Source organism: Semicossyphus pulcher, unplaced genomic scaffold, assembly GCF_022749685.1.
Source record: "Semicossyphus pulcher isolate SPU_LCO1_2020_fin unplaced genomic scaffold, fSemPul1.0.p SCAF_17, whole genome shotgun sequence".
Lineage (NCBI taxonomy): Eukaryota > Metazoa > Chordata > Actinopteri > Labriformes > Labridae > Semicossyphus > Semicossyphus pulcher.
Genome location: NW_027211681.1, coordinates 3,560,948 through 3,587,085, shown reverse-complemented (window position 1 = coordinate 3,587,085; position 26,138 = coordinate 3,560,948). Strand labels below are relative to the sequence as shown.

The following is a 26,138-nucleotide window of genomic DNA, read 5'->3' as shown; positions in this document are numbered from 1 at the left end:
TTCAGAGATGTCTCCTGTACAGTTCCTTTACAGGTAACTGGAATACATAAGGATGGACCCTCCTCCTGCTGCCCAGCCATGCTCTGTTAAAAAGGATAAGAATGTATGTTCATACTTTAATGTATAAGGCTACATGCCACAATTTTCCACACAAGAACTTAAAGAGCAGTGAATGGGAAGATAACTGTAGATATCAGTAACATGTCATTTTAACATGTTACCTCTGTAGGCCTCTCTGTGTCAGCAGAGAGGGTGTCTTCATCCTCTTCCTGAGGTTCTTCCTGTTTAGATGAGCATTAGGTTTTAGAACACTTTACACTATTTGGTAATCTCTGGAGTGTTGAGTAGCCTACTTACAGCTGCAAGGTGTTCTGTCGTTGGATTTGGCTCGACAAGGCAGAGAACCCCATCACAATCTGTTCGGACAAATGACCATGGCTATTACATCAATCAATTAATTTTTATTTATATAGTGATAGAACGAAAATAATGTCATAACACTTAACATGCAGCGCAGGTTTAGACAGTACTCTTTATTTCTTACATCTTATGAAGGCACTTGTGTCCTGGGGGGTGTCAGACTGAGAGGGATTCCCTCTGCCACTGGCCTCCCCGTGTTCTGGCTCAGGGCCAGCTCCTCTGCCGCAGTCAGAGGTGGTGGTGCTGGTCCTCCACCTGTTCTTCGAGCCTCTGCCTTCTTTCTGTTGGCTGAGCAGAATTTAAATGTATTGAGGCCTAATTAATAAAATGTTAGGGATAAAGCGGCACATTAAAATAGCCACTGAATGATATTTACTGTGTTTAATATTTATAATATGATTGAAGTGAAATTTTGCCTGAGCCTTACCTGAATGATGTTCTTATACTTCATTTTTAGCTGCCTCCATGTGTGTTTTGGTCCCGCTGGATTGCACCTAAATTAATATACATTTTAGCTTCTATTCCATTCCAGTCGTGATTAAATATTAAATTAATACACCAAATCAAACTTACGTGTTCACCTGAGCAGCGATTTCTTCCCACACTGCTTCTCTCTCTCTTGCAGCTGCAGCCGTGTTACTTTTCTTGCCATATTTATTCGCCATACATCCGCATGAGGATTTCTAGCTCCATTGTTGTGAAGTAGGATCACCTCTTTGTGTTTGTAGTTGCCATGGTGAATCACGGGGCTCCGTTAATGCTGGCTTTTTATAGTCAGCGTGCACGCACTTAACTTAACTCAGTGTAAGTCAAACCACAGTCCGGGGTTAGACTGAGGGTTTGTTGAACCTCCTTTCTGAAACGGACCCCAGGTGTGCAGGTTTCACAAGGTGTGTTGCATGAGCAGCAATCAGGCTGGAGAGTGTCACTGGAGGAAGCCACACACACACACACACACATACACACACACACACACACACACACACGCATACACACACACACACAGGGAAAACAAGGAGGCATAAAAACAACAGGGGGAACTGGCCATAACACCCATACTAATCGTAGGACGTTAGGACCCGATCACACGTGTTCAGCACCAAGCACCAGCGTCACACTTTGCATTTCAATGCGTTTTCAAATGCATCTTCAGTGACCACTTGTGATCGGATCGCACTTTCTCGCTCTGTATGCAAAAGAGCCTCATTCACCTTAACCCTGTAAAGCCTGAACCATCAAATAATTGCTAGAAAATTCTAATTGTTTGAAAATGGAGTATTTATTGGACCTTCTGACAAATAATTAAAAAAAAGAAATTAAATAGCAATTTGCATTTATGAGTTTTAATTTGTATCATATTTGACACATCAGGCATTTTTGTGCAATTTATTGCTTACAGTTTTTTTATTTTTTAAACAAAGAACATATAAAAACAAAATGTTTAACCCATTAAACTTTGAGTTTCCTTTAATATTTTCCTCAACTAATTAAGTAATAATAATTAGTAATTAATTTGTATTATTATTATTTAACTAATTAAGTAATTAATAAAGTCCACACTTTCATCTTGTAAGTACACAGTACACAGTACTCAGTACACATTGCAGTAGGAGTCCATTCCTCCTCCTCATCATCATCATCTTCCCCTGATTGCTCCATATCACTTGAACTGCCATCCATAATCATCCCCAGGACATCTTCAACAAAAAAAATACACACAAAAAAACTAATGTATTGTATATTTTTTCTCTATATTGTTAATTTTTTTGTGGAAATCAATGAGCAAAAGGCAACATGACAGGAATGGCAACATTCAACTAGTCAATCATGAATGAAAAAATCATCATGATACAGCAGGATACAATATAAAAATACAATATAGGTTATAAATATCTAAATCTAAATTTACTAATTATGTCATTTAAATCTTTAATTAGTTTAGTTAAATAATAAAAAGACTGTATTTTGCTTTATTGAATGCATAATGTATGAAATGCAATAAAATTACGACTGACAGATTTGCAAATAAACTACCTTATATACCTGCTGTATCTTTTTTGATACACACATTTTCAACAGGATTTTACTATAAATTTAGTTATGAAATATTAATTAGTTTTACTTTGCATCAATCCAGTAAATATTCCTATTGAAGTTTCAGTAACAATTTGAAAGTTATTCTTACCTTAACTTTTTCAAAATTAGCCAAAATATTCCTAAAAAAAACTTCCAACTGCCATTTTGGATGTCTCAAGTGAAGGCCTTCTGGTGAATGAGTTAGTGATCCCTGGTGGATTATCCGTGCACTGCTTGTATCCATTTGTATACATTAGGTTTTTACGGAAAAAAAAAAAAATCACACTGATGATGTAGAGGCCTCAGAAACCCATGTATCAAATATGATACGCACATCATAAAACACAAAACACTGTGATGCAGACTCGCTGTCAGACCTGTCAAGTTAATTTATTATTTCGACATCCTGTTTTATTTTGTTAACCCTTGTGTCTTGTCTTTTTCAGTTCCTGTCGAGCTGTCTCCCTCACCGTCGATCACCGGGTCCCTCCCTAATGTGTTGCACCTGTGTCTTGTTACGTTCACTCCCTTTTCCTTTTTAAGCCCTGGTGTTCCCTCAATACCCTGCCAGATTATCACTAGCCTTTGCAGTCCATACACCCAGCTCTCTTTATTAGTTTATCCTAGACCCTCTTGTTTTGACCAGTGAAGTGATGATGCTCCTCTACAGCTCTGTGTTTATCAGTGAAATATATGAACTACACGGCATATGGACATATGACAGCGTGTCAAGACCTACTTTATACTTTATAGTAACTGTGCGGAAATACGGACAGATTGCGACGTTGTTGAGCCAGGTACAGAGCACGAGAAACACACACAGATCTGTGTTATATCTGCTCCTCTCCTCAGGTCTGTCCCCTCCCTGTGCGACATGATAACTCTGATAACTGCAAGTGGATCACTTGATTTTTAAACTGTGATCAAATGCTCTTGGATCATATCTCTGACCCTCGTCGGTTCGGGATCGTCTCGTATTAAAACTAGTAAATGCAGTACAACTACTTAAATGCAGTCTCCTTACTGAATAAACACAGACATGATCTGTCTGTATTTCCGTGCACACTGCGTAAATCTATGTTTTACGCACATGCTGGAGTGACATGAGAAATAAATAAAAATACGATTTTTAGGAGACACAGCTGAGAACAGTTAAATCAAACAGGAATGAAAGCCGTATCCACGTGATCGTCCCAGACCACCTCCATATGTGGCCTGAGAGATCGGATCTGAATGCGTCCTCAATCCGTCCTGGGAGAGTTCACACTGAAAGCTGCAGTAGGTCAGAGGAGAAGAGAGCGGACTTTGATCCAAAATTTGAAAGATTACAACCTCCAGGTCCCTCCCCCTCTCTCTCCGCGGCGCTTAGTCCTGCCTCCAAAGCCCTTCCCGCAGAGGAGGCGCAGGCAAGTAACCACAGCAACTGAAGGAGCCGGATATACACCATGTGAAAAAGTGAAATGACAACAACCGCAGACGTCGTATTACACCACCAAAACTATCAGAGCAGATACACATCAAACCAGTGGATATCAGTGTTTTTGCTGTGAACGGTAATCTACAGCTAATTCTATTTTGCAAAACCACCAGAACTTAGTTTGCTAACAGAGACTGATGTTGAGAACATTTAGCTGTGAGAGCACAGGCAGAGAAAGTCGGAAACGGTCACACTGCCTGGGCACTTCATAGAGATATTTTCAGCCACTCCGCCATAAAACAACGCTGAACAGCAGCCGCATTGAGAACAAGCTTACAAGCTAGCCCGACCTCAATACCAACATAACGTCACAGTAACCGCAGAAATCTTAGCAATGTGGAACAAATACAGCAGAAATGAAGCTGGGGTAATTACCTGTCGAGCAGAACTGTCTCACTCAGCATCGCTTTTTAATCCTGTCAGGTCCCGTAGCTCTCTCCACCTCAGAAATGCCGCTCCAATGTTTGCTCTTGTTTTATTTTGTTTCGGTCCAACTCTTTCTTTATAGCTTGCTTTTCCTCATTTCTCCTCTTCAGTTTAATGGTCTTTGTAGTATAAGCCTAGTTGGCAGTGGAGGGATGGGCAGTTTATCATTCCTGCAACCTGAAGAAATTAAGCTTGACCGGGTGAGCATGCGCGGAGGTGTGGTGCTGCGCAGCGTGTGATTGGCTGCTGCCTGAGAGACTACTCGGCTCTGATTGGTTGTTGTGCTTCGGGAGCTTTGGATCCTTACAAATGCAATCAGGAGCAGGAGGAGCCAGAGGATCATGACTTTTTCACAGATGATCTCTCTGATGTACTACTGCATGTTTAAAGGCACAGTTTGAGCAAATATGACAATAATGTTTAATAATGAACAATGTTACCTACTGCAGCTTTAAGGCTGTCCACTTGTGATCTGATCATGAAAACCACATGTAAATAGGTGTGTTAAGGACCTTAGGGACTTTAGGTACCACAAGCAGGCCAGCGTCCTGGGAGCGCAACGTTCTAGAGGGGTAATAGGGCACTATGAGCTCTTTAAGATATGATGGTGCCTGAACATTAAGAGCTTCCTAGGTTTAGAAGAAGGATCGTAAATACTATTCTGGGTTTTACAGGGAGCCATTCAGGAAACACAAGGAAACATTCAATCTCTGAAACTGTTAAAGGAAGGACCTCTTTATGTGAGGTGTTACATAATATTTGAATCAAATTGCAGACCGAAAAGCATCGCGCACATAAGATTTTATGCCCCCCCCCCCCCCCCACACACACACAAACACATGCATTCACTCTCACACACTCGTGAACAGTGTTTTTTTCCTTCTCTTGTGTTGGACTGTTTCAGGCCTCAGTCAGTCCTCCCTGTTCTTACACTCAAGTACCTTCCACAATGGAGCTGTCACAGCTGATTGATTCCCACACTTCTGACATGTCATTGTTTGGAGGTGTTTTTGTCTCGTCCTCAAAATAACTTCTCCTGGCTTCGTGTGGCGTGTGTATACGACTTCCTGTCCAGTTTTAACTCACAGGAAGTCAGGAGCTATGGCGACAGAAAGAGATAGAAATGCACGCACACACACACAAACGCAGGTGGAGATGAAGCTAATGATTCCAGCCACTAAAGGTCGTGGAGCCACTGCGGAAAATTGGATTTAGGCTTTAAATTTTTAATCATTCAATATTATATGGTATATATTTAATAATCTATCAGGTAATTATAATGGCCTTTGCTGTGTAGACGCTCAGTGATTCTCTGTCTCCTCTCAATCACTGCTCCACCCTCGGCTTACACACCTTTCAGGAGATCTGGGACTGAATATTTGCTGGACTCATATTGTTTCTGATTAAGTACCTCGTTTCACATCTACAGTCCTGTTGGTGGTAGTGTGTGGGGCTCGAGTTCTCGTTATAGTAGTAACATGTTTCTCCAATAGGCTGAATCTTGTATTCACAGATGTTTTTAGCAGAGTGATCCTGAGGGGGCCTTTAACAGAGGATGTTTGGAAGATTTTCGACTGTTCTGATATGTTTTCAGTGACCCTCCGTTTGCGTAATGTATTTTCCACAGTCGTCCCTGTGGACTTTGTAAATGCCCATCTGGAGCATCAGCTGGTCTCAGAAGTTACACGAACATGAAATATGTGTTTCCTGCATGGGGCAGAGTCTGGGGAAACCATCCACCATCCAACCAATTCACCATTGATCCTGGTTTTGTTTAATTTATATTAAGCCTAGTTTTTTTGTAATTCTGGGTGCTTGTGTGGTCTGATTGTTACGAGCTCCTGGTTGCATATTAAACCATTAGTAAGAAATACATTCATGCATTTAGTGGTGAAATAGCTTCTTAATAAGTTTTGGGAAAAGCAGACTCCATTATGTTTAGAATCTGCTCTTTCTGAAATGAAGGATGGTAGAGTTTTAGGCCATGTCCACACATACACGGTTATTTTCCAAAAGTAGCTTTTTCTCTGCGTTTTACATCCCTGAAAACAGATCGTTGTAAAACTCTGGCCAGGGTAAAGACTTTTAGAAACTCCGTTTCCACAGAGACATGTCGACGAGGTAAACGGTGTTTTTGGCATCACGACGCCTCTGTTCCTCAGTGTAGTAGACGAGTAACTGTCCATATACACTTTTGTTTTTGCTCCCATTTTTCATGAGCTGAACTCAAAGATCTAAGACTTTTTCTATGTACACAAAAGGCCTACTTCTCTCAAATATTGTTCACATATTTGTCTAAATCTGTGTTAGTGAGCACTTCTCCTTTGCCGAGATAATCCATCCGCCTCACAGGTGTGGCATATCAAGATGCTGATTAGACAGCATGATTATTGCACAGGTGTGCCTTAGGCTGGCCACAATAAAAGACCACTCTAAAATGTGCAGTTTTACTGTATTGGGGGGGTCCGGGGGGGTCAGAAGACCAGTCAGTATCTGCTGTGACCACCATTTGCCTCACGCAGTGTAAACACATCTCCTTCGCATTGTGTTCGTGTTGCGTTTATATCTTTGTTCAGTGTATACTCGTCTACTACACTGAGGAACAGAGGCGTCGTGGTGCACTACTTCTGGCAATAGATTTTTTCAGACTTTGGACTGGCTGCGATTGTCTTTTTGTTCTTTGCATGACCAGGTTATATCGCCACCTGTTGGTGTGGCGTTCTCATGACAGCATTTCTGTTGTGTTTTTGCGTTTTCATTTGGAAATTGATTTTTTATAACCGTGCTTGTGTGGCCGGGGTATTTTTGAAAACGAAGGAGGGAAAAAATACCCGTGTACGTGTCGACATGGCCTCAGTGTTTAAGAATGAAAAAGATAAGCGTGCATTCACTGTCATTATTGATGAGCCTTTAGCTGCACACATGAGAACATGATCTGAACGAGCAGCGGGTCTGTGTTTTTATAGATAACTAATGAATCTTTTCTTCTTTTATCTACTTACCGTGCATTCTGTGCACTCACTTTTTATATTTCATAAAATATGAGATACATTTGCAGACATAAGACAGCAGCCTTCTGTATGACTCATCTGTGCTGGTATTCATTCTTTTAAAGCTTCTCTGTCTTCATTAACAATCCACACACAACTCCTCTCACTCCTCTGCTTTTAAGCTGCTGAAAGAAAAAGGATCATTTTGAATTTCCATTGCCAAAAGAATCTAAATGAAAAAATCAGATGCAGTCCAAGGTTTAAAGTTTGCATTTATGAGTCTGGCTTAATAGTTGCTTCTCAATGCAGCCTGCACTGGGGGTAAAAAAACCCCCCAAAACATTACTTTGATATTAACTAACAAGTCCAAGTTAGTGTTTAGTATGGAGTTTATTCTAGAAGGTAGTAATGCTGGGATGATAGAGGGGTCAAGGTTGGGTCGCATGAAGGGTGCTGAGGTCATTGGAGCCGTCAGAAACCCGTGGGTCAAGACTCAGCAGGGGCCACATTTCGATACGCTTACTGGTTCAGCATCCCACAGTGGTTCCTGTATCTAGGCATGGACTTAGACCTCTGAAGGTGTGCTGAGGTATCTGGCACCAAGACGTTAGCAGCAGATCCTTTAAGTCCTGTAAGTTGCTAGGTGGGGCCTTCATGGATCGGACTTGTTTGTCCAACACATCCCACAGATGCTCGATTGGATTGAGATCTGGGGAATTTGAAGTCAACCCCTTGAACTCGTTGTCGTGCTCCTCAAACCACCCCTGAAGCATATTTGCAGTGTGGCAGGGCGCATCATCCTGCTGAAAGAGGACACTGCCATTAGGGAATACCGTTGGACGAGTGAATGAGAGACAGGCGATTGAATTAGTTAACACAACCCAAATATTTTAAATCCTCTTTTGTCTGATGCTCACCTATCTTTCTCTCACACTGTCTTTACATAAGAAGTCATGTGACTCCCCTGCGACTCATTCAGATCCGTCCGTCCGGCGTTATCCTGCCCTGCGGAGAGCTGCTGCCTCTGCTCCTGTCTGTTCTCTCTATGTAAATACCTGCAGGGGGAAGGTTGTGTTTTCATAGAGATTTCTCGATTAATCACACACACACACACACATTATGGGACGTGTGTGTGCGGCATCCACTGACAACAATATTACCCTCTGCAACAACACACAGATGAGTCATTATAATTTCATGTTGCAGTCATCTCCAGTAGGAACATGAGTGCTGATTGATAGCGAGTCCACTGATTGGCTTTGGAATAAAGTGCACAATGATATGCATGCACAGACGCACACACACACAATTATTTTCACAAATACTCCTGCAGTGAAACTCAGCACAGAATATCAGTTTAGTACGTAAAGTTGTTTTAATGTCACAGTTCAGTTTAATAGAATCCACAGACACATTTTACACACAACAGTTTGGCATTGATATAAAACACTGTGCCGTCCGTAATGACATTGTTTGCTTTGGCCCCTCCTGACAGCTGCAACATTTCAAAGTAAAGGACAGGTACATTCATTTTTTCAAGAGTTTTTTTTCTTGCGATAAGAAGTCATGTTTATTTTCATTTTGAGTCACCTGGACTGCAAGCAAACACACAGGACAACAACCCATCACATACCGCCTTTGTCTGTACATTATTTTTTTCAGTATTTACAGTGTACACTGCTCTCTCTGGCACTTCAAACGGAATACTATTTTCTTTCATGATCAAAAAGCTCAGAGAAAATAATAATCCTGGTCGGCTACCCTGGGACTGAAATTGGTGTCATTTGGAAACTTCCAAAACATTTTATAACATCAGTGCTTGCTTGAGTTAATTCTAAAGATGATGGAAAAGATTCTGTGTTGCTTCTGCGTCTTCACATTTGAGCCCTGGTCAGATGTGCAGAAGAAACGTCTGCACATACTGTAGATGTCCTGCGTTAGCCTCCATTTGAAGTGATAGTTTCCACCTGAAAACACGTTGAGCTGATTGCAGCTAATTTAGCCGTTTGATGTTTATGACGTGAGGAATTTAGTAAAACTCTAAAAATCACATTTAGCAAAGAGTTTGCATGAACACATATTAAGAATTGTTATTAAGTCTCCTCACTGGATAAATCTGTCAGTACTTCCAATCACATATATACATTACAATATTGTTTTACCCATATTTTTCCATATACATTCAGTCAGTTAGGAAGGGGTTAGAAAAAGGGAGGGTGCATGAGAGAAAGGATATGATGCCTGATTGACACATTTCATGACATGTTATTATTTTCTTGTATGGCTTTTGTCATAAAAACCAGAATAACTTAAACATTACATCACAGTCTCTCTGAGGGCATCTAAAGCACCCTCTGTGTGATAAGACTCAGAGGTCTCCAGCAGTGAGTCGTTCAGTTCTCCCTTCATCCTGAGACGTCAGACGTTCGCATTCAATTTGGTAAAACCAAGAAAAGAAATGACACAGGTTTTTGAATGGAAAGACCAATGAGCGCCAATTGCTGCAAACTACGGTGGCCCGCGAGAGCAAATGTGCAGCCCAAAGGATTTTCATCGGGAGAAGCAGGCTGCAACGTCCTATTTGCACCGCGTTTGCTATCAATGCATTTGTTTGGGATATTTGCAGCACATTTCTGTTGTTGTACTTGTTTAGGATGACTGTATGTTTTTCTGTATTGGCATCGTTTCTGAATTTGCAGCCCGTTTCTCGTCATGAGAATCTTTTGGGCTAAACAAGTGCAAGGTGTTGGCACTTGTTGGCCACCATAGAAAACGGACACATGCTTAACTCACACTGACAAGAGTAGTAGGCTACAGATGGACAGATGTGAGAGCAGTCAGTGTTGCTGTGGTAGTCCTCCATTTTCACACACACATACATATTCATACACACACACACACACACACACACGCGTTCACACTGAAGACCAATAGAAATTAATTTAAACCTTTTGAAAGTCAGTACATGCTCAAGGTCCAAATTCCAATAAATAAACATTTGCAGCTGGTCGGGTTGGAACGGTATTTCCTGTAACGTGATGCAGAGGTGAACTTCCTGGTCCAAGTGTGTCACTTCCTCTTCCCGTCTCGTTGGCTCACGATAAACACTGATCTGAAAAAATGATACTATCAGTGAGAGTTTTCAGAGCAGTTTGTCCTCAGACATTAGTTTCCTCTTTCTTCAAAGGGTTCCTGCAGCACTGAGTCTTCTCCTCCACACACACGCCCTCCGTGGCCGTGCTGACACGAGTGGCGGCGCCTCTGTGTGGCACAAAACAGAACTGCAGGGTGTGTCTGCTCTTCCTGAGCCCGCCTTTTCCCGTCCCGTTGCTGTACGAGACGACCAGCCGTCGGTTCTCCTCGGGCGCTGCGGAGCAGGCGTGGCCTCGCTCGGCTTTGTTGAGGCGGGGCGAGTCACCGCTGGGCTCGCTGGCGTTGTTGTCATGGAGATCTGGCATGTTAGCGGTGGCGATGCTGCCGCTCTTGACATGCGGCGTGTGGCTGTGGGTGTGGCGGTACTCCTCGTCGATGTCCTTACCCAGCTTCCACCTCTTCCACTTTTTCAGCATCTCTGACTGCACCTGAACACGATGGGAAAGCAGATAAAGCAGACATACGTGGAGGTTTAAGATGAAGATTAAATAAAACTCTGAGCTCTTGATCAGATGGACGTCTCTCTCCAAAGATCGCATTTAAAAGTGAAGAGATTAGGAGATGGATGAGATTGTGTCCCTCTCTCTTTACAGACAAAAGAAAAAAGGAACTTGAACGTAGATGGAGCCTTTAGAGACATAAAAAGCCTGATAAAATCTGGCAGCAGACACACCGTTGATAAAAAAAGGCTAATTTATCTTCTCTATAAAGGGAACGAGACAAACTGCAGCAACGGCAGAGATTAAATTAGGACGGTGCTCGACATGAAAGCACATCAGTCTCACCTCTTTGTTGACGAAGCAGTACAGGATGGCGACCAGCAGGCCCTGAAACACAAGACAGAGTTAATCAAAAACACAGTGCTAATCAGTTGTGTGGCAGGTCTCCGAAATATCACCCAAATATCCCACTCTATTATACACCAAGACGTGAGGTATTAAAACAAGTGACAGAGCTTTGAACATATTTTATTATAATGTAGGTTCAGGAACTGGGCTACACCTCCCTCACTAATTACATCACTTGTGTCTCATTAGCTTTCACACCTGTGCCTCCCTAATGCAATTACCTGTGCATACATGAGCCAGCAGAAACCCTTCTTTCTGAAACATGGGGAATAGAGAGAGGGAATGACACGCACCAAAGGGTGGAGTCGAACACCCAGCTAATGCGTGGAGTACTTTGCCTCTGTACATGGGGGGCCTGCTCATTTATCCATTTCATAACCAGTTAAAAACTCCTCAGAGTACTTAGATACTCGCATTATTTTCAAGCCTCACTTGTCTGACTTTTGACCACTAGAAACTAGTGCCAAAGCAATGTTTTTATGAGTTGGTCCTGTTTTTTATGTTATCGTGCTCATGCGTGAAGATGCTGGTGACACAATTTACGTTCCTGAACGGTTTTAACACTCTGATATACAGGTGGCGTTAAGGCACACAAAAAACCAACAGTGTCACCAAAGTTAGAGAAGAAGAAGGCTGCTGCAAGTTAACATGAATGTAAACAAGACGAGGTCAAAACCTAGTATGTGGCTGACCGCATCAGGTCAACGTGCGCTTTTGTGGGCAATGTGTTACAAGGACTGTCCTTATGAGGCAGATGACAACGTGTTTGAAAGCAGGTGCGCGCTGCGGACGTAGGTGAGGACAGCGGAGGAGCAGCCCCACCTACTCCCTGAGCAAAGTATCCAGAGCCGTATAGACAAAGAGTTGCATCAGTGGAGGTCCATTATGCTACATGATCCGCCATTGCGATGTCGCAACTCTCTTTCTCCACGGCTGTGAAAGTACCGTCACTCACTCACTCGGTCACATACAGACCCATTTGTAGGGCTGACCCCAGCAGTCAGCCAAAACTACAGGCCCAGGTGCTGCGGACGTAGTGCCTGGGTGCTGGTTTAGCTCAGTGGTTAAATCGGCGGCCCATGTATAGAGGCAGTCCTCATAGTTCAACTCACCCCCTCTGCCCTCTGCCGCATGTTATCCCCCATTCTCTGTTCCTCTGTTTCCTACACAATCCACCGTCCTCCTACCCTAATTAAGGCATAAAAGCCAAAAAATAAATATTCAAGAAAAAAATATAAAACACTGGCCTAAAAACTGCATATTTGTCAGATCTCATGGATGCACACAGCGTGTGAATGTCAGCAGGAGCTTTGTTTGTTTACTATGAAAACTCCACTTGTCAGCTTATAGTGTTCTTCCATTTGTACTGCGGATGGCACTTCTCATCAACTGAGAAAGTGCAGAAGCATTTAATATGAGTAGACTATGAATAAACTTCAATATGAATAAAACAAACTCATACAGTAAACTTCCTTTGAAGTAACATTTTTTGTATAGACAAATGTAACGGGGCTGATAAATCATGTTTTAGTCCTCAGAAAAGGACACACAGAGAGAAAACAAGGAGAGAGCACGGACGCGGAGGACGTCGGTGTGAGTAAGTGAGAGTTAAATTGAGCTCTGACCTGGAAAGAGTTGAACAGCAGGTCACAGAAGAGACGGATGAGGCGCAGCATTGAGCCCTTCGGGACGGACTCGTCGATGACGAAGGTGAAGAGGATGGCATGAATCCCGAGGAGGGGGATGAGGGTCAGAGTGGACTTTGCTAACCTGCAGCGGAGGCGGAGAGAGAGTTACCAACCTTCAAGCTTTTTGAACACATTGTACACCTGCACAGCAAATATAGCCATGATATTATTATCTTTGTCTTGAAGAACAAGAAGGCTCTCACCTGAACTTGTAGTCAGTGTACCTCATCTGATGAGCTCTGAGTTTAGACATCAGGATTTTGATAATTCGGATGAATATGAAGAAGTTAATCTGAAATCAGGAGCGAGGAGGAGGAGAGTTTAACGGAAGGAAATAACCAAAAATATGACTTATGTGTATATTTTAAGATGACATCATGCAAAAGACCAGACAGAGACTCACTATAATGTCTCAAGTGTTTCTGTGGGATTTGAAGTGGTCACACATACATATAAAACACACGCACGCACACACACGTTGTGATCTAGTGCAGAACTCTCCCTCATGACAGAGTCATTAATTATTACAGCACTCAGGTTATAAGCGCTCCAAGTTTGGTAACTAGTTTGTGTATGTTTGTTTGAGTGTGTGTGTGGGTGTGGGTGTGTGGGTGTGTGTGTGTGTGTGTGTGTGTGTGTGTGTGTGTGTGTGTTTGAGCACACACAAACACAGTTTATTTTTGTGTGAATGTGTGTGTGTGTGTGAACACAGTAGAACTGCAGGGTTGTGTTTGGGATTGTTGGAGGATGACACATGACGTGATGTCTGTTACACAACGGGAGGGAAACTATTCCAGAGACGACAACTAAGAGAAAAGTCCCTCGCAGAGCACACACCTCAGGAAATGTGCAAGTTTATGAATATTTAAGTGTGTGTGCATGTGTGTGTGTGTGTTCACACGTCCACCTTTGCATGAGGTCACAGAGGTTGCTGCTGTTACTCTTAATGTGCTCTTGTGATCATCAGTGTGTCCATTCATAATGATGTTTGTCTCCATGGGAACGAGGGGCAGGAAGCACAGGGGAGGAATTCCACTACTTGTGTGTGTGTGTGTGTGTGTGTGTGTGTGTGTGTGGGTAGGGGTGTGTATCAATGTGTGAGAACGCCAAAGAAATTATATAAATGTGAGTCTGATTACATCATCCAATTTAGGATTTCTGTACTATGCTGCTACAGGCTCAGACTGCTGGGAGGTTGTGTCTCCTCCCCGATCTTTGTATGCACCTTGTGTTCTCATGTCCCTTTAATGCATGTTACTAACTTTATATGGTCCCGGGACTTTTTGAGTTCCCATTCCTGATGGTAGTTGTTGTGACCGCCGGCTGCTGTGGACCTGCTTGACTTGTTATTATTGCTAATATAAGCCATATTGCCACTATTAATATTTCTGTTCTGTTTTTGTTTGTTGGTGTGTGTCTATCTTCCTGTCTGTCTGTCTTTATCCAGCTCTCTCTCTCTGCATCTCCCTCTATCCCACTTTTCGGGCCCACCCATTCGAGGCAGATGGCTGTTCAACACGAGCCTGGTTCTGCTCGAAGTTTTTCCTTGCTACTGTCTCTGAATGTTGCGAAGTACTGCTCATGGTGGATTCATGTTGGGTCTCTCTCTAAATAAGTAAGCTTCTGGACATTTATAGCAGGCAGGTCCTGTTGCCCTCAGGCTGTCATCTCAGGGTACCAGTGCGGGAGACTAAAAGCTCTATGGGCCCTATTTACACGACAGAAGGCTCACAAGTGATTTAGGGCGTGTCCAACCCACTTTTTCTACTTACACAACGCACAATCAGGGCGCAAACCGAGGTGCAAGGCGCAAAGAGGTTGGCTTAAGTCCTTTGATTATTCATAGGCGTGTTGCTATTTACACGGCCCATTTCAGTCATAAACAACATTATTTCACTGTAACAGCAAACACTGCTTTTTCATTATGAGTAGAAGCTCTGCTGTGCGTCCCTGTGTGAGTGACAAACAGAGACTTGAGTTGTGACCCCTCCGATGTATGTCCATAATGCGCCCTTTAAATAGCAGAGACAGACTGCGCCATAGACTTTAGACCAGGTTTTTGTTGATCTAAGGCACAGTTGCTTTCTGCATCCTCAAGATAGCGAAGCGGCATTTGTTTGCCTCACCACACCTCATTTTAAGACTAACACGCCCATGGGTGCGAATGGTGGGTGCAGGATCACTTGCTATTTACACAACGTGGCCGCTGGGCGTGACAGTGACGACTGTGTTGTGTTGCGGTGCTATGTGCCGGGTGTGCGATAGGGTGCTATGTCTCGTTTATCCCAAGTGCAACCGTATGCTTAATGGCAATTAGCACTCAGGTTACTTTACATGCACTACTTTTGCACATTGCACACCTCCACAGTGCACTTCTGCATATTTCCACTTGGTAGAAACGACCATTTCTATAGCAGCTCCAATTTGTACTATTTTACTGTTGATGTTGAAATGGTCCTATTGTATTGTGTCAGTTGTATTGTGTCTGACTTCTAAGTTTGGATCTTATTGGGTCTGATTTTCCTGTTGATGTTGTCCTTGTGTGTTGTGTCGTTTAATGTGCTCCTGCTGCAAAACACATTTCCCCTTGTGGGACAATAAAGACAATCTGAAATCTGCCCTTTATATAAAGAGTCCTGAGATTCCTTTGATTGTGATTTGGTGCTATATAAAAAAAAAATTGATTGTATTTTTCTTTTGGATTAATTTACAAATGATTCTACAGTCCTTTTGTGGCTTTATCGAATGAATTAAATGAATTTAAACAATTTTAGCATAATGAAATGCAACATGATAAAACAGCGGAGGTGTCTCGATGCTTCCTGAATGCAGAGTCAATTATTGCTGATAAGATTCATGTCACAAACTCTGTCTGAACCTGGAGATTGAAAATCAGTCCAAACACTTCCCTGTGCTGAACATTGAATGTTATTAGTTTTTACTCAAAAGAGACGGTGCATCAGAGCAGCACATGTTTGATCATGTTCAGGGAGGACGGAACATCGTGTTACTGATGCAAAATAATGAAGGCTGGGAAACTTTGAAATTCATTATAAGGTACAAGAATTTATTTTCTTGGATGAAATCTTCTTTTTTTTTTAAACAAAACAGAATTGGTATGAAGCACATACGTCATAGAAGCACACAAACACAAGCATTTGGTACCTTAATGTGTCTCTAATCAACAACATCTGCCGAGACACGGTGAGAACATGACTCACTCAAAACAAGAGCAGCTGCGTGTGTATATATATGTGTGTATCTGTGGCTTCATATCATGCCAGCACACTCTGGACTTAAATTTCATTCATCACATTGTTCAAAGTGACATCAAAGAATCTGAAGGTACGAGACACACAGGCGGAAACAGTTGTTCTTACCAGGTAAGCAAATAGTATAGGAGAGCGAATGATCCACCAATATCCCATGTTAATGTTCCTCTCCCAGCACCTACACACACACACACACACACACACACACATTATTCATTGTAACTTACTCCCATTCAAAGAGTCGTCACATATTCAGAGCCACGATATGAATCCTGCCTTAGAGATAATAGCTGTTGTAACTGAAGTGCCGTGTTATGATGTGAAAGAAACTCACTCCTCGTTCTCATACAGATATTTCACTGTGATCCACGGCAGCACGAAGATGAGAGGTGCACCTGAGAAAGACAAACAAATGCGCTGCTTATTCTTTTCTTTGTGCTGTAATCATTTTAAATGACACAGCATTAAACATTGTTTTCTTATGATTGTGATTGTGGATGATTTTAAGGACTTGAAACGTCTCTGTATCTGAAAGCGTCTGCCTGTGTGTGAGCGAACGGCTGGAATTAAACTGTAATGTATTCATAAACTCTCTCTCATCGTTGGACATTATCAGTCCTGTCAGCCTGCAGAGGCTCGCCGCCGTCAGTGTGAGAACACAGTTAATATTGTAGCTAGATCATGATTTATTATCTCCGCTCAGAGGAGTCTCATTATTACAATCAAAAACAACGTTTGAAATCTTGAGAGAGCTGCGTAATTAAATTATCTCAGAGCTGAAAACTTAATTACAAAGTCATGATTTATTTAAAGATGCTGTGATCTAAAGAAAACTGTCTGTAATAAACCAAAGTGTCTCTGGTCTTATCAATGTTTTTAGGTCTCCTGAGGATTAACACATGTAAAATAAGGTCATTAAATCAGTAGTTGATCAGTTATTTGGACATTTCTTTTTGACTTTATTTCATATAAAGAGAAACAAAGTGACTTTTTCTTCCTCATGAGGAAATATTATATTCCACAGTTTTCACTTTTAATGGAAATTCCCTCACATGACACTTTGTTTATAGATCCTTTAAGAACGACTGCCTTTTTAAAAACAAATGACATACAGAGCCTGCTGTAGATGGCAGCTGATGGCAGCTGGGATGCATTACAAGGAATTTGCGTTCCGCCCCTTTTGCTCTCCACACGGACTGTTTTTCCTGCTTGCAACCAAAAGCCTGCTGATTGGTCAATACTAGTCAAATCAACCTGCTACAGTGTCGCTCCCCTGCACCACCTCCTCCCTTCCCTTCCTCTGATTGCCCCCTATAGATAAGAGTCTCTGGCTGCTTCCCAAGTCTCTTAAATTGCATCCATGCTTCCTTCACTTGCGTCTTTCACTTGCGTCTTAGTCCCTCTCACCAGAGATGCATGGAGAGATGCGAGGAAACCGAGAGAGGAGAGAGGAAGCGAGGGAATGTTTTTTAAGGGACATGAAATGTCCTTTCCGATGAAGCGTGCTGCGACGTCCGTTTGTGATGATCGCGTCAGCTGATCACCGCTGGATCAGCTGTCAGTCTGATTTAACAGCTGTTTGTGTCAGCACACATGTGAACTGTATTAATTCTAATAAAACACACAGTAACAGTGTTTTCTCTCTGTATCCTGTTACCTGTTTAACAAACACCTGCACATGAAGAACAGGCTGCACTCTGTGTTCCTGCTGCAGAGCCATACGGACATTTCTTACCAGCACTATGCCTTCATATTATTTGTTAATATATATATATATATATATATATGCATTTTTGATCACAGATAATCTGATCTGAATTAATTTTTTAATAAGCCCAAATACTGTCTGTTCATGAACTATGAAAATGATTTATTAGGCTAAAAGTTTCAGGATAAATAGAAATCACGTCACGCTGATCAAACCCGACCTCACTGATGGTCAGTCTCACACGTAAAAAGTGTTACCTGCTTAATCCGTGATAAAAGTTAGCAGGGAAATAACTGATCATGACAAGAGGTTTTTTTTTGGATTAAATTTAATAGAAATGAATCTGTTTTTGCTACTTTTGATTTTTAGCTTTTTAAACTTATTTATACCTGCATTTTATGTATTTTACGACAAGTTGTGATCAATATTTCGTTCTGAACAATCTCAGGTTGTCAAATACCGACTCATTATACCAACGTTGTTTATAGTCGGTTTCAAGGCGCCCTGTAAAGTCTGTTTTAAGGTCCGCTTCTTCCTCTCTGCGATATGAAACTGCAGTGATGTTGTGAAGTTTCACAGGAGTCCGATCTGCTGCAGCGCCCAATCACTAACTGATCTCTAATAAGGGGCGTGTCAAAAGACTTCCGTGGAGGCTGCTCTCATGTATCCTCGCTTATCACTCCTCGGAACTCCCTCCTCTCTCCTCGCTCCTCCGAGCAGCGATAAGAGCTTTGAGATGGTCCTCAGTATGGCGGCTCTGGAACTACTTCCGGTTCGGGCGAGGAGCGAGGAGCTATCAAATAAGAGACTTGGGAAGCAGCCATAGTGTACTTGCTTGTGTCCTCACCTTGTGTTGTTAATGTGAGGCTGTCAAACTGCACCTGTCCACTAGATGCTCTCAGAGAGGTTTTTCTAACACCTTTCCTTCTTTCTTTTCGCTCATAGTCTATGTTTACCTTTTCACTCTTCCTGTAGCTACCTGACAGACTTCCTGCTGCTGATGACTGCGTTCCTGTTCTTCTTGGCTGAGCCTGTTTGCGACAACTGATCTCTCGAAACACTTCGAGTCGGACCTGTTTACTCTTCTCACCAAACTCCGTCAGAAAAAAAACAGAAACACTTCCTTTTGTATTGGTTGAGCTGTGTTTCTTACCCCAGCCGATGGCGAGGTAGATGTAGAAGTACTTCCTCTCGCTGAACACGGTGATGACCAGCAGGCTGTGCAGGTAGATGCCCTCCACCAGCAGCCAGTAGTTGTTGGCCATCACGCTGTATTGCATCATCACCATGGCACCTCGACACCACGTCACAGCCTGACACGTGACACAGGACGAAGAGTTGCACATAACAAGCCAAGGTTACACATTGTCTGTCAGTATAAAGGAGGAACTATTACTCTGCTGCTGCTCATTTAGATAAACTCTGAGTCACACTGAAGCACAAAGCTCTCTCTTCAACCTGCGACAGGTTTTTTCTCTTTGCTCACAGTCCCTCACGGCAACTAAGGTAAAAGAAAATCATTGAGGCTGTTTTATCACTTTATATGAGATTTACTCTAAGTCCCTCAAATTAAGCAGAATAGCAAAAAATTATAATTATAATCTGTAGCTGTGTCTCAGTTCAGGGGCTGCAGCCTTCGAAGCTCACGGTCTACGGGAATGACTCATTCATAGCCGGCATCGACCGTGAAGTTCTGAACTGAAATGAGACGGTCTGGTCTACCAAGTGTGGCCGGAGCACTGTGTACCCCCTCTCGCAGCAGGGCGCTGTGTTGTGTTATCGGGAGCACTGATTGATGGGCGGCACCGCGCCGCTATATAGAGTGTCCATACCTGGCGCGCCTCTCCCTCTCCTTTTCCGGATCCGCTGGTCCCTGGTGGTGGCTGTGGCCTGCCGTGGTGGAGCTTGGGTGGCGTGGCTGTGGTTTGGTGCTGTCGTGCCTGTTGGCGCATCTGCTGTTGCGGTGCGTGTTTCCTCCCGCACCGCACAGACTGTGGTGGCGTGGGGCCGGGTTGTCCCGCTGGTAGCCCCTCTGGGTGTGATTGTGCCTCCATGTGCCTGGAGTATCCCTCCTCTCGTCCTCTGTGATGCTGTGCCAGTGAGGCCGAAGTAGTTTAACCCACTGCTGCAGCTTCCTGGACGGCACTGCTGTTTTGGCTCTGCTCTCTTCTCTTTGACCCGTTGTGGCCTCTTCTGGACTCTCCCTGTTTTAGCCCTTGGGTTTGTGCGGCGCTGTGTGGCCCGGTTGACTCCCCGTGGCCATTGCGCTCTTCATTGAGCTGGCGCCTGGACTCGGAATTGCCACTAAATTTTATTGATTTATTAATTAGGTTGTTAATGTGATTTATTTTGTATGTTTGTAGTTTATTATGTGTACTGGTATTTTGGTTTCTGTTTCTTTTATTACTTAATTGTTGTATGTGTGTGTGTGTCAGCTGTTGATCAATGAGGCCGTTTTCATTTTCCCTCTCTGTTTGTGGACAGGCGCTGTGTGCCCAAGGCGGCGACCCAACCCCTGGTGGTGGGTTTTTCTCAATCCCCAGTTGCGTGTGTGTGCAGTGCCACGGGTGTTTTGATTTGGTTTCTCCTCCTCCCTTGATTTTGGTTCTGGGCCGCCGTGGTAAGCCTCAGCTCCGTCCACTCATCCATCCATTCCCCCTCCCTTGGCCCAAGTGTTTTCATGACGTGCGAACAGCTGTCAATTTGTGAATTTTATTGATTTGTAAAATAAAGTATTTTTGTATATTTTCTACAACAGTCTCTTGCCCTGTGGTAATTTTGGACCTTGCGTGACCTTACAAAAATTATTATATTAAAATTATTATAACTATTTCCTGGGGCGCAACTCCCCAGGTGGCGTTGTTGGTACACACACCTTTTTCCACCAGCTAGCGGGTTTACTAACGGTCATAACTAACGTCACGTAACTTAACCTATTACTTATAAGATCATTTGTTTCAAGGCCCCTTTTGTTTTTTTAACATTTGTATCACTAGCTATTCGATTGAGTTGAAACCAAAAACTTTCACATCTAAATGTGAATTCCTCCGCCGCTAAAGAGTTCGCCATCGTGTTTGAACTGGCGTCCAATGAATTAAGGGATGTGTTGGGCCGTTAAATGCACCTGATGGATCCTTCACGGCCTGGGAAGAGGAGGACGCATTTGTCGGCCGCATCTGAAGGAGCCTTCGAAATGGGACCGCCTTCGACGTGCCGCTGGGACGCAATCGGCCTTCAAATACTTCCTTCGATGGCCGCAGCCCCTGAAGTTTGACACTGTTTTTTAGGTTTAAGTCATTTAGGATGTCTTCTATTTGACTGACGATGATGCGTGACAGTTTGGATAGAAATATTCAAGTACATAGGATTTGTTTCCATAAAACAACACTTGGTCAAATGGCAATTGCTGTAAAAGGAGCTCAACAAATGATATTTGGTAAAATAGTTCCTTCTCTTGATCCCAGATTTGATGTGGCAGACATGCCTTGGATACTGAATCAGTACTGTGTTACAGGTGTGTGACTGTAGATTTAACAACTACACAGAATTGTTTGGGCGGTTGTAAACTTCTGCCAAAAACACCAATTTAAAAAAATATGGATGAGCCTCTGAATGTGAAACAACCCTGTGTCCTACTAACACAATAATCATTTACACGTGCACTATTGTTTCCCGACTTTAACAAAGACCGGACATGTCATGTATATGTAACAGGTTTGCAGTGAACATTTCTCTTGTGAAGGTTTTTCTCTCCCGCTAACTAGCTGCACATGAACACAGCTGAAGTGTGTGATTGCTCTGACCGGTATGTTGACCGCAGCGTGTGTCCGGGTGTCACTGCTGCTGCCGGGGTCCAGGGTGAGGGTCAGCAGGGCGTCCTTCACCAGGATGGACACGGCTCGCAGGATGAACGAGGCGAACAGGTTCATGTGGATGTTGTTCCTCATACAGTGGAGCTTCCTGGTGCAGACGGGACAGTGTGTCATTCTTACACGCTGTATTCACTAACATCAGTCTTCAGTTTCTCCTTCCATTTCTGTTTCTTCCTCCCTTCCCCTTTTCTCTCCTCATACGTTCCTTCTTTCTTTTTTCCATCATGTTTTTCTCTATTTCTCTTTCCATTTCTTCCCCCTTCATTCCTTTCCTCCCTTCTTCTTCAGTCCTTTCTTGTAATATCATCTCCTATGCTTCCTTCTTTCTCCTTCATGCATTGTGTTCTCCTTTCCTTGGTTCACTCACTTTACTGATTCATTCTTCTTTTCTTATGATTCCTCTACTCTCGACTCCTCCTCTCTCTCCCCCCTCTCTCCTCCCCATACATGTTGTACCTGAAGGTGATGAGGATAGCCAGGGCGAGTAGCAGCGCCCCGAGGGAGAGCGAGTAGCCCACCGTGTACATGATGCGTAACTGGGTGAGGATGCGGCCATACTGCTGCTGCGGAAGCAAGAGAGAGAGAGTTGGTTACACACACACACACACACACACACACACACATGGTCAATCAAATTTGGCACAGAAGATGTAATAAGGGTCCTTAGGAGTATTTGAACAGATGGGGGGATTTTCACACGCTGAGTCATATCTCATCGTGTCATATAAAAGTGTCACGTCAGTCACAGTATCATCAAACCATCTGCCACTTCGATCTTCAAACATGGAAACAGTGAAAGTGAAACGTGCTGTATACACACACACCTCACCAGGGTCGTCCTCACACTCGCTGGTGTTCTTTGGAGCCCACCGACCATCTTCACTGCAGACTCTGTAGACCAGACCCCGCTGAACTGTTCACACAGACACACCTATTAGTACATATTATAAATAAATACATATTTACAGAAATTATTTTCTGAATCAAACTGAATTCATTTTTCTGAGTTATTTGATGCTGTAAAAAGGATGATTGACAGCTCTGTTGACAAATCCGGCTCCTGCAGCCGGTCTGTTCTGGATTAGTAGAGTAGAGGAGGAATGGCGAGAGGAGACGTAACATAAACAATCACTACAAGTTTGCATATCTGTGAACGTTAACCTCAGACCAACACAAGAATCTGTTCTGCTGTTAAATACGCTGATCCTTGCTGGTTTTTTCGGAAAGTTAACTGTGTGTGTTTTGGTTAGCGGAGGTGGCTATGGCGGCTCCACCCACCGATCTCTACTGCGCAGCTCTGGCTCCAAATGACGTCACCATTGCAAGATGGCAGCGCCCGTCACTGGGGCTATTTTGGCTTCATTTTTGTACAATGAGAGCAGGTGGAGATGTTTCATCAGTCAATGCAGACACTGTGCCATATCAACAACTATGCTAGGTCATGTGACCAAGCCATGGTACTTCAGTCACTTGAGGAAACAACTAAATAAACTTCACCAACAAACCAAAGCTCCATAAAAAGCTAGTAAGTAGACACTCTGGGAATATTAATTTGGTTTCCTGTGGGAAGTTGGATCGTAAGATTGACACTTTCATGACTGTAAAGAATGTAAAATGAATCAGAAAGCAGCCATTAGCTTAGCTCAGCACAAAGATTGGAAACAGAGGGAAACAGCTGGCCTGGAAAATCATCACCTCTAAAACTCAATAATGAACACGTTATCTCTCTGTTCTTTTTAGCTCTTAGAAAAAAAACAACATGTACATCAACGAGGTGTGGTGGATTTTTCTCCATTTCCTGGAGTCTTTCCTGGTCTCTTCTGCTTGGTCGTGAAATATTCCAGCACATAATTCCAAACCACTCCTAATTACTGATATTTAGGGATGATGGGAAGGGATGGCTCTTACCTTAGGACAGAATAAGGCTAACTGTTTCCCTCTGGTTGCCGTCGTTACACAGAGCTAAGCTAACAGGCTGTTAAACCTAGTATTTTGTCTGTTAGAACGGAGCAGAAAATACATTAAAATGATGCAGAACAGAAAAGGCAGAGACAGGACAGGTGGTTTGGGACTTTGGCTTTCTGCACTTTCTGAAGCGAGAGACGTCTGCATGTTTCTAATCCAGAGAGAAAACAGTGACAGGCTGACTTTCACACCTATTAAGAGCCTCCAAACCAACAGGAAGAAGTCTCTCAGTGTGAAGTCTTAATAGCTCTCTCAGGTTTATAGTATAGTTGTACAAGGACTTGGCGTCCAATTGCCGCCACATCCACTCCTTGAAACCACTGTTCACTCTTTCCAGAACGTCATTCAAACAGATTGCTAGTGTCTTTGATTCCACCGAATGACAAGGACAGGTGATGAGCTGTGTTGTCATTGCAGAGCATTTTCTATTCACTCTGTAGGAATACTCTGAATAAGACCACTTTCAAGTATTCTGTCTCAGAACTGCACTCATATCTTGTTTCCATGTATTTTTCAACAGCTCGAACAGGGCATATCTTACAGGTCAGAAAAACTCTAACATCCTGTGCTGTACTTCTCTTGCAGGTGTGTTGAAAAGTAGATATAGCTTGAAAAGGGAATAGTGTCTGTGCTCAGCTCTTTGTTTTTGTCATTGTTTGTAGTCTTCATTTCGTTTTAGGTTTAAAGTTTCTATCTGTCTGTTTTTCTTCAAACGTGTCCAGAGGGCCTTTTTTACACCGCTGGTTTGTGTTGTATGTGTCGTGTTGCCACAGAGAAGTTTAATTCCTCATTTAAACCATCTTCAACTCAAGAAACATCTGTTTTAACGGCCCAGAAAAACAGACAGGAAGTCTACAAACTCGAACTTCTCTTTACAAACTTTTTAGGAGCTTTCATCTCATAGTCTGATAAAGATTTGGGTTAAAGCAGCACAAAGCCTGTAGTCGTAAGCTAATCTTGTCACCCATAATAATTGTTTTATATGTTATGTTATGTTATATTTTATATATATATGTTTTTGACTATTATACTTTAGTCAGGAAAAAAAACTGATTTCAGGCATTTGGAAGCGGCACAACAAGCTGCACACACAACACTAACTTATTATTGGGAGTGATATGGCTAACATGTTAGCATATGTTGTCTTTTTACACATCCAAAAGGCACAGAGCGACATTATCAGTCATTTGGAGTGGTGTTTCTGGCCATCTGGTGAATTCATGTCCAATAATTCTTCTCCTTTTGGCTCTGTTTTTGGTCTCCACCAGCTATTAAGGGAATTATCTGGCTCTTTAACTAATAATGCTGCACTATGTTCACCAGCTAAATGCTAACTGTGTTTGTCTGCTGTTTAGTGCTCAGTCAACAGATGGTGTAGAGTTGATTTACCGGATAATGACTACTACTGTGACGACTACTGTCTGCTACAGCTGAAAATGATCCTGATAAGTGCGGTGGAAAGATGCTAAAATGTCCTTTTAAGTTGAGGGCACAGTTTGGTCATTATTTGTTTCTTCGTTACTATTAAATGTATGGACAGCACCCCAACACAAAGACACTGTGCACAAACACTCACACACAGACCTTTACGGTACCAGGGCAGGAACCACGGGCAGGAGACATTGACTGTGGTTCCTGGGAGTCCATCAGGCCAGCAGGCGTAAAGGTCAAAGGTCCTGTTACACACCAGCCCTGCAGGGAAGAGCACATCTGTGAGATGTGTGCTGACTAGCAGAAGGTCAGGATTAATTCATTCTCCTGCATGCATCTCGTTTGTTGATCATGTTGGGAGGAGAGGTGCTCACCTGTGGCAGGGGGCGTGGCGTCGATGTAGTCCAGGCACTGGTTTTTGTAGCTGCTCCACTGCTCCTTCACAAGCTCCAGGGAGTTAGTAGAGGAGACCTGCAGAGGGAGGAAACTCTCTGAAGCTTTACGTCAAGTTTTAACAATCTGTGAGTGGGAAAAGACAGAGAGGCTGTGAGTCATACCTTTGTGAAGCTGCAGAGCGTAAGCAGGGCCAAGAGGAGACACACCTGGGACATCCCACTGACGCTGGGAGGATAGGGGGCGGTGGGGACCAGATCACAGAGGAGGCCCGACACATGAGGCAGCCTCGGACTCCTCTCACCCTGTGGCCTACACACACACACGATGGGGTTTGTTAGTGGGAAGAATGTGTGTGAGGGTTTGTTTTCACTAACAGTAAAAGAGAGATTAAAGAGTGAAATAATGAAGATATCGGG

At 43.0% G+C, this 26,138-nt stretch overlaps 1 protein-coding gene across 1 annotated transcript; it reads right to left on the bottom strand.

The window, feature by feature from the left end:
• Positions 1 to 8,760: 8,760 nt before the first annotated feature.
• gcgrb (glucagon receptor b) lies at positions 8,761 to 25,937 on the bottom strand. Its single transcript, XM_069665705.1, has 13 exons — positions 25,884 to 25,937; positions 25,701 to 25,797; positions 25,480 to 25,587; positions 22,755 to 22,843; positions 22,387 to 22,493; positions 21,862 to 22,018; positions 19,212 to 19,371; positions 16,685 to 16,745; positions 16,459 to 16,528; positions 13,282 to 13,370; positions 13,016 to 13,160; positions 11,328 to 11,369; positions 8,761 to 10,970 (listed from the first exon to the last, which is right to left on the bottom strand). Exons 1-13 carry the CDS (start codon positions 25,935 to 25,937, stop codon positions 10,548 to 10,550), a joined length of 1,602 nt encoding a protein of 533 aa, XP_069521806.1. The 3' UTR covers positions 8,761 to 10,547.
• Positions 25,938 to 26,138: the final 201 nt, after the last annotated feature.